Source organism: Spea bombifrons, chromosome 11 (assembly GCF_027358695.1).
Source record: "Spea bombifrons isolate aSpeBom1 chromosome 11, aSpeBom1.2.pri, whole genome shotgun sequence".
In the NCBI taxonomy this organism is placed as follows: Eukaryota; Metazoa; Chordata; class Amphibia; order Anura; family Pelobatidae; genus Spea; species Spea bombifrons.
Window position 1 is genome coordinate 32,534,595 of NC_071097.1, and position 10,140 is coordinate 32,544,734.

Below are 10,140 nucleotides of genomic sequence, written 5' to 3' on the forward strand. Positions count from 1 at the left end.
CAAAATCCATGGAAATTCTGGTTATTGGGATTCGTCACTAGGATGTACATTTGTTGATTTTCACAGCTGCCGGAGCTTTGATCAACCGATTCTGCAACAGAATAACAGCTCATTTATTTTATGGCAATTGTATCCAATACATGCATAATCCTGTGTTAGCAGCATGTGTAATTACGTCATTTTGGAACAATAATACACAAGACATGTATACAAATGTGTATTAAATGTGTAATCACATACATTACAAGAATAAAATATATTAAAAGTATATAAGTTTGAAGAACAGGACTAAAAATGAGAGACGATCATATGGAACACTGAAATAGCCAATAAGGCACATGGAATTGTGTGAACACTAATAATAATAGTAATAATAAAATAATAATAATAATAATACATGTTTGGGATGTGAGATTAGTCCGTGTTAGCTGCAGGTACACTCCGTGCAGGTATCAGAGCATCAGTGAGCGAGTATCCGCAGGTAAAACAGCATTTCCCGTCGCTGATTGGCTTTCTTAGAACACACCTACTACTAGCATTTCTGAGAGGGGGCGTGGCTTCGCGTCTCCGCCAATCACAGGACGATTGTGCCAGGTCAGGAAGTGAATTTGGAACACGAGGTGCCTCCCACTGCCCCTACAGTCCATAGAGCGCACATATGCCCTTTAAATCCCGGCTGGTGTGAGCAACAGGCAGAGCTCCTCGCAGCACCGGAGTGGATGACATCTCCAGCCGTGGACTGCACTGGGCAAGCACTGTGACATCAGGGCAAGAAGGGAGCAGAGGCATCGGTGGCATCAGGGCAAGAAGGGAGCAGAGGCATCGGTGGCATCAGGGCAAGAAGGGAGCAGAGGCATCGGTGGCATCAGGGCAAGAAGGGAGCAGAGGCATCGGTGGCATCAGGGCAAGAGGGGAGCAGTGAATACCCCCTATTACCATGCAATACCAGCACCCTACCTCTGCAGCAATGAGCTTCAGTGTGCCCCTATATGCCCCTACCCCCCTGCAGCCTGTCCACCCAACTCCTTTCTACATCGATGACATCTTGGGAAGGAATGCAACCTCTAATGGGACCCCCGCTATACCAACCCCTACCCTGCCATCCCCCAATTCTTCATTTACCAGCCTGGTGACCACATACAGGACTCCCATCTACGAACCAACACCGATCCACCCAGCTTTCTCCCATCCAGCTGCGCTGGCTGCATCCTACGGAACCAGCACCTTCCAAAGCCCCCTGTACCCCTTCTCAAGACCCATGGGGGAATACACTCATGCCCTCATCAGACATGACCCTATGGGTAAGTAATATGGATGTATGACTTTCAGAAGCAGGATGTATTGTGCACAATGGACCCTCTTTGGAAGGGAAGGGGTTAACTCAAGGTAATTGTGGTTTAGTGATTGGCAGATCTGTGAGACAAGAGGTTCTGTAGCAGCTGTAATGCAGAGGTTCAGGCTGGCAGGGGGTAGGTTTCTAGTCACGTGACGGCAAACCATTTGTGTTTAGTGTGTTAATTTGCATGAAACGATATACAATTCTCTATTTAAAGGAATTGAGATAATTCTGTGGCTGTTCTGATTCCCCCCCCCCCACACCAGCTCTGCAGAACCACAAAACACCCAGAAAACAGGCAGATCTGAAACTGAGTTTATGGACAGGCTTTTACAGAGTTCCAGCTCAGGGACATCTAGTTACAGTAACAAGAAATTAGAAACATTCGAGTCTCTTAACTCGGTTCTTGGATTTGTGAATTTTTGGCAACAGGAATGGCGAGTATTTAGTTTAAAAACTTTTTAATAATTTCTAGTATTCCTCTGAGGTCTTTATCTCCTGATACGAATTCTACAGACACGATCAGCCTTATTAATCAGTCGTTGGTCTCGTCTTAGATTCAGGAGCCGTACGTCTATCCCGTGCATGTTGAGATCCCCTCACTGTACTTACCACTTCTGCTGGGAAACTGTTCCACTTACCCACCACCCTCGCTGCTACCACGTAGTGTAGTGACTGATTGCCCCGAGAGGCTCAGACTGAGCTCACTTTCCGTTCATACCGGAAACCTTGCGCGGCCGATAGGATTCAATCTGCCCTCTGAAGCTGTTAAGTGTTTTCCTGGCTGCCTCTGCCCGGGAGCCGTGCTCAGTACTGATTACACTATCAACATCCTCAATACAGACACATTCAGGAAACACTCGGCTTCTGATAGCCGGGATCCTGTTCTGATCTCGCTCATTTCCCCTGCGTGGGATGAGTCTCTGCTGCACAAATCACCAGTGGGCTTCCTATTTTTCTAGTTGGTTTCTTGCAAATCTCCAGATGAGTCAATAATAATGATTAATAATTATTAATAGCCGAAAACAATGAAGCGCTGATAGAAATATTCACAAATAGATCATATCGCACTATCCGTTATAAATCCGATCCAAATAATCTTTTTCCTATCAAATGCAAGGAAATGGTTTTCTACAAAAGTCACATATAACGCTCTAAATGATCCAAATTTTTTTTTAAAAAATAGAAAAACTAACTTTAACGATTTATATTTATATATGCAATTCGTGTGTGTGTGTATATACACTTGCATTTGTTGCACTTTAATTTGTATGTGTATACGTGTGTGTGTATGTATGTATAATCTTATCTTGGTATAATTTATTTGTACAGAGGTGACATATGATATTGCGCTATATATAATATATATTGTATATTATATATAAATTGTGAATGTGTGTGTGTATGTATGTATATATATATATATATATACGAATACATTGTGTGTGTATATATAAATTAGTATAATGTATTTGTACAGAGGTGATACATATAATATATATATAATATTACACTTTTAACTATATATATATATAGATATAGATACGGTATATACAATTCTAAATTCGATAGAGGTGACTGATAAGGCATCATATTTGTGGTTTGGTTGTTGCCAAATTTACCAGATGGTGAAATCTGAAACCATTTCCTGTATTTGATGCAGAGATAAATTTGTCAGTTTATGTATCAGTTATTATCGTTTTATTCTGCTCAGAATCTATATTATTTGCAAGTAAAATAACAGATTTTTTTAATGGTTTGATGAGGTTTCAATGGTTTTGAAGTAGTGTGAAAAACTTCTCTATATATTCGGGATTTCAATTGCCGGGGACACAAAAATGTATTTAGTTGAGTCAAGATTTGAGCTCGGAAAATGCATTTTTAAAAAATCTTTAAATGCACAATTTGAATTAAACGTTTAAGGGGTCAAAGTGGGTTAAAAACTATTTTTTTTGTAACACTGGATACAGAATCTGCTGATAAAACAGCAGTTGTGGAATACAAGTCCCATCAGGCTTCTTGGGAGTTGTAGTCTAGCAGATGTGAAGCTAGCAAGAAAATTTGAACCATTGGCCCATCTAGTCGCCCTCTCTCCTGGTTTAAGGACTCAAACCTTAATCAGCCCTTGGCCTCATCTCAGATTTAGATCTCATGCATGTTTAAATGCCCTCACTGTATTACTCTCTACCACTTCTGCTGGGAGGCTGTTCCATATATCTAACCCTTCTCAGTCAAGTAAAACTTCCTTACATTAAATATAAGCCACTCACTCTCTAGTTTTAGATGATGGCCTCTTGTTCTAACTTTTCTCCTCCTTACTTTGTATTTAAATGTGTCTACTCCATCCCCTGTCTCTTCTCTCCTCCATTTCCTTATAAATAAAGAGCTTTATTCTTCTTTGATCATCTATCCTGCAAGCCATTCCCCATTTAAGTGCCCCCTCTGCACCCTCTCCAGATTGTCTAGGGTCCAGTCTTGTTAGGAGGCCACCAGTGGCATCCATTGGCCACCTTGCCTGCAGTAGATGGCTGGGCTATAACAGCACAGAGAGAAGGAAGCCAGGTTATTGTGTAAAGCCCAGGGACAGGAAACATATTGAAGGAAGTTTGTCCATATGCCTCAGATTGCCTGTAACTGGCAGCCCCCAACACCCTACCCCCCCCTACAATCAAAAATAATAAACTCATTGTAAACTGTATTACCCCCCCCTGCTTCCCCCATTGTCAGCCCAAACACCCCCTTTGCCTCCTTCCAACTGCACAATTCTAAAATCATTTTTAAACACACATCCCTGGTGTGTAATCATGTCACACATAGGTTTATTTTACATTTTATTTAATAATTCCAAAATAAAAAAAAAAATAGTAAGAAAAATGTGCTATTCTGTTAAACTGATGTTCTGATAAAAAATGTTAAGAAATATATTTTATTTAAAGCTGCGCCTACCCTCTGATTATCAGTTGATATTTAGGGTAATAATTAAAAATGAAGATGTTTATTATTTTTTCATTTTAACTCCAAGAGACATAAATATATTTGAAATGAATATTGTTGTTGTTTAGTAACAATTAATAAAAGTAGTAGTATTTAAATTATTAGTATTATTGTTACTAATAATAATTTAGGGAGTAAAACGTGTATTACTTAAAAGCTCATTTATATGTTACTTCGAAAATAATATTATAGACATATATATATATATATATAATTTTACCGATGAGAAAAACCTGCTTTTTTTTTTTTTTTAATTTGTATTTATTTTTTGCCTTTTTTATTTTATTTTTTCCATGCATCCAGATTTTATAATGTGCCTGTGAGTGATCCCCAATCTGTGCATATTTTGCAGGTAAACCCCTTCTCTGGAGCCCCTTCATTCAGAGACCCCTACACAAGAGAAAAGGGGGGCAAGTGAGGTTTTCAAATGACCAAACCATTGAGCTGGAGAAAAAGTTTGAGACCCAGAAATATCTGTCACCCCCAGAGAGGAAGAGACTGGCCAAGATGCTGCAGCTCAGCGAGAGACAGGTACATTCAGACACTGTCTCCATCTGTGTGTATTATTGATAAATATCAAATCAATTCATTTCCTGTTTTCTATTAATTAATTGATGGATTGTCAGATTAAAGAAAAAAAAACACCAACAACAACACCAGACTATCAATATCCCCATAGACTGCAGTACACAAATGTTAACTAAAATGTGCTACATATTAGGTGAGGCAATATATGGTATATCTACAAAGGGTTAAATATTAAGTCACCAGTAGCCCCCTGGGGTGTGTATGTATCAATAGGGGTTCTGGAGCAAACACTCAGCAGACATCTATTGTCATTTAAAGGTATATTTAGTGACATCATTAGGTACATGTCACCTTGTAATCCTATTAAAATCTAATCCCAATTGAATAATTTTAACCCAGTCTGAATGAACAGGGAGCTTGTCTAGATAAGGCCATGTTTGCACCTCTCCCACTATCCTCTCTACATTTCCAAATTTTATTAAGACATTGCATCCCCTGTTATATAATTACACGCATTGTACAGCACCACAGAATATGATGGCGCTATATGAACTAATACAATTATTTCTATGTAATTTTACTTATGTACTTTATTTTTACAGATCATGTAATATAAATAACCAAATTATACAGCACTGTGTTTTAAAAGCCAGATCATGTTTATTCCTTAATTTAATACAGATTATTTATTATTATTATTATTATTATTATTATTATTATTATTATTATATAGCTCAACTATTTGTTTCTGCATGTCAGCTAAATAAATGTCTCCCTGTTTTTTCACCTATAGGTCAAAACCTGGTTCCAGAACAGGAGGGCCAAATGGAGGCGGCTCAAACAGGTAAATAATTTGGTTTCTATGAAGATATGGGTTATAATTGAGTTATCTTTTAATGTGATCACCTGTGAATGTCAAAGTCAATTAGATGGTGGCATAAACCCTTCACCCTGATTACTGGGCAAACAGTCCTGCACTGATGTTTAAAGCTCCCTATCTCCCAGCACCTATTAAAAATCGCCACTAATTGCCTTGCATTTAATTAGCACATAAGATATGGCCCTTTTTTTGTAAGAATCCTATTGATTTTGCAGTTAGATAAAACGATATATGTATAAGGAACTGAATAGATGCTGATTAGGTCTTTTCACATATACATATGGTGTTTATGTAAACATTATTTGTTAAGTATAATTCACAACACAAAGATAGAAATAAAACGAATTTTTAATTAAAAGGTATTTATACTCATTAAAAGTTTAGTATATATATATATGTTAATTACATTCATAGCTGAAAGCTTAATATTTTTTTAACATTTTTTATTTTAACTTATTTAGTTTGGTTAAAAAATAAATAAATACCAGGAATGATCTACTAACTGTGTTTAATAAATATTCTAAGCGACGTTTAGAAAATAGTACGAAATGATTTTACCGCAAATGATCACATCCTCCGTTTTCTGAATAATCTTTCTATTTACAAAAAATTGAATTTTTTTTTCAATTCTCCGTTTATTGAGACATGCACAATGATAGAAACAAAAAATAAAATAGTATTAACAATTTCAAAATAAACACAACACCATTATGATATGTATATATTAAAAAAATATATGTTTTTAATCATTTGCCAAAATCATTGCAATAAATCAAGTTTCAAACCAAGTTTTTCGACGGATAATTTTAAATGTCCAAAAATATTGACTTGTATATAAAAAATAGCTACAGAATGCTATTTTAATTATATTAATATAAAATTAGATGTATATGTGTAAACATTAAACTGTAAGGAATTGCACAATTACCTTTGCAGATATTTTTGTTGTAATATTTTTTTTTTTATACCCAATGCAAGGGGCTGAATATGAGTTCAATGTGGGTGGAATGTTTCTTATAAATACTGTCTGGTTATTGGAATGGCTGCAGAAGTAGTTGAGGTTTCTAACTGTGGGGGACACAGTTCATTGAAATTTTAACTGTTCTTTCTATTTTAGGAGAACCCCCAGGGAAATAAGAAAGAAGAAACTGAAAGCTCAGCTAATTGCTGTGAAGAGGAACAGAACACCTGTTTGGGCTCAGATCATGCCAACAAGGAATCCTCTCTAGATGGATCTAACTACACCCCATCCCCCACATCTCAGGATAATTTGGACTCTGATATTTCTGAGGATTCTGACCAAGAAGTGGATATAGAAGGAGACAAGGCTTATCACAGCTGTGCACATTAATGTATAGGCTTCTTAAAGGACCTTTAAATTCTTCCTCCAATTTATAGGATGGCTTGACTTAATACCCCCCCCCCACCAAAACATTTCTATCATGGGGTAAGGACATGTGAATATAATAAACTTTTGTACATTACATGGGCTACAATGTATAAAATTCTAATTCATTGCAAAAATCTTTATTTCAAGATTGTGTATTTATCTTTTTATTATTGTTGCAACCTGTCTTCACATTTCTATGTGTAGGGAACATTGTTTCCTAAGACTTTTTTTCAGGACCTAATTATCAAAATAATATTTTATCAGGGATTACAGACTTTAAGAAAAAAATATTTTTATGGTCTGTATTTTTAACTGAACAATCATGCCAGATTTCCTTTTATATATATATATATATATATATATATATATATATATATATCTAATATATATATATATATATATATATATATAACAATTATTCATATTCATTTTTTTGAAGAAATCTTGAAATTACACTTTTCCATTTTTTTAACCCAAAAATTGTAATCCAATTCCAAAGTTACTATGTCACCAGGAATTTGGTGTATTGTTTAATATGTATATATTATGTAATATATGGTATTTGTAAATGTTTGCATAAGTGGGATTGTTTATATGATTTGTACATATTCCATTTTCCTTACAAAAAATGAAATCTATTTAAAGTTTTCATTGTTGAACCTGTGAAATAAAAACAGGATGACAAAAAATATATTTGTTGTAAAATGTTTTGTGCGAAATGATTTTATTGTGCTTTGGGTGATATTTGTTCAAAATTTAACATTTAAATCATTAAATCATTTAAATCATTGCAGGGAAGCCAGCCATGGTTGGTATAGGGTGAGTAATCCTGGCTCGTAGTTTAGTTCTATTGATCAATAAGATAAATTTTTAACATCCAAAAACTACCTGTCATTGACCTTTTCTGCAGTTAATAGAGATGCATTTCCCTGAAATGGTTTGCTTTCTGAGAATCAAGGTTAAAAGAGTAAAATAACAAGATAAAACAAACAGAAAAAAAGTTATTTTGCTTAAAAAAATCAACAGTATAAATAACATTTTTATCTAGACCTCTAGAACTGTATTAATCATTTATATTAATTACAGATTATTACCCCATGTCTTCTTTAATTTTTTTTTGTTTTTCAATACTAAGAATAGTGCTTGCTGTAACATATTACTTTAACTTCAGGTAAATCTCTATTTGTACAATTGATACAAACCAGGGTGCCAGTGTTGTGTGTGTGTGTGTGTGTGTGTGTGTATGTGTATATATATATATATATATATATATATATATATATATATATATATATATATATATATATATATATATATATATATATACATATACATATATATATATATATACATATAATTTTTTTTTTTAACAAATATTAGACAAATAAACCAAAATCTACTTAAATAAAATTTCACATTAAACATTTCTCATGTAAAGCAGTATCCAATATCAATGCTCAGCAATCATATTAATTAGTAATGCATATCCGCTTAAAGAAAAAAATAGTTCCTTATTCCAGCTAAACAGAACTTATAACGTATGCTCATCTACTTTTTAGAGTGAAGGAAGTTATCAGTCATACTCTAACTGATAGGGTGTGTGTGTATGTATGTATGCGTGTGTATGTATATATATATATATATATATATATATTATAATATAATATAATATACACACATTTTAATTAAGCTCAGTTATTGCATACAAGAAGAATATCTTTGTTTCCAGTGGATCGGCTTTGGGGTCCTGCTGCAGATCAGGAGCCGCATCATGTGGCTAGAGATACCCAGCAGCACACTAGGTGCGCGTGAAAATGTAGCGCGTAGCTGCGAATATCCAGACGTCAGCCACACTCATGTCGTCGGGCGCCCGCTGGCCTTAAAGTGCCAGAGACACTTATCGCCGGTGCCCTGGCCTGAGCACAGCTGTATTGGGATCCCACAATGTGCTCTCCTGACATCCCTACCTTGAACACCCAGACTACTACTGTACCTTTTCATGTACCTTGACATGGAGGGCACCTTGAGAGATTAACATGATGGACCATGATGGGATGGGGTGGTGGACCCTATGTTTAATACTGCCCAAAAACTTTCCAATGGCAGGCCCTGATCAACTTATCGGGGAACTATTGCCTTCACAGTTTTAGCATAAAGAAATTTTTATAAATAATATAATACCAATAGCTTGTTTTTTTTTTCTTTTAATCATTATTGTTGTCAAGAGATATTAGGTTTAAACAAAAGAGGGACTTTCTTTATCCGAATGAACCTGAGATCGGTGGCAATGAAGTCCACATTTTGAAGTTCTCTGCCTTTCTTCTCACCTCCACCTTCCCAAATGCTACCAGAGCCAATCCGCTGCCACCAAAGAGAACAGGAAAGGGTTACTTTAATAACTGCTCATGTAGATTCTGAAAACAGGAAGTTAAGGTGACTGCTCCTCTGCTAATGTATGAAATGGGTTTATTATATATATATATATATATATATATATAGGTAACTGTAAACACTAACATATACCACCAAACCTAAAATGAGAGCATCAAAAAAAAAAAATAAATTAACTCTTTAATAGTCAATAACAAACAACTTAAGTAACTATTAAATAAAAATAAAAAGCAGAATTTCCCCCTTGGTAAAGATATTATGAATGAAATCACCTTTATTCAAGTAGAAATTCAAACTGTGGATGCCCAGATATCGGCTCAAGAATCTGAGACTGGGGTAAAAACCCTAACATGGAGGGGCAAACACTGAGAGTTCCAAGTAGCTGTAAAATAGTTTATTGTTGTCATATAATAATGAACGGAGGCTAAACTGTGATTTACAGTGGAAAGAAAGAGGGTCACGGGTTCGAAGAAGATCAGACGCCATCCATTGGAGCTCCAACCATGAAGGAGGGTGACTAGCGAAAAACAATCCAGGACCTGCTGACTTCAGGTGATCTCTGGCCTATGACATGTACCCATGATGGTGACAATACACATTAACGTTCAATGGAACTTCTTG

General features: G+C 35.5%; 1 protein-coding gene across 1 annotated transcript; it reads left to right on the forward strand.

Moving 5' to 3' along the window:
• The first annotated feature begins 698 nt into the window (after positions 1-698).
• On the forward strand, positions 699-7,431 carry HHEX (hematopoietically expressed homeobox). Its single transcript, XM_053450352.1, has 4 exons — positions 699-1,301; positions 4,683-4,861; positions 5,652-5,702; positions 6,856-7,431. The coding sequence occupies exons 1-4, from the start codon at positions 938-940 to the stop codon at positions 7,087-7,089; spliced, it is 828 nt and encodes a 275-aa protein (XP_053306327.1). The 5' UTR covers positions 699-937; the 3' UTR covers positions 7,090-7,431.
• The last annotated feature ends 2,709 nt before the right edge of the window (positions 7,432-10,140 follow it).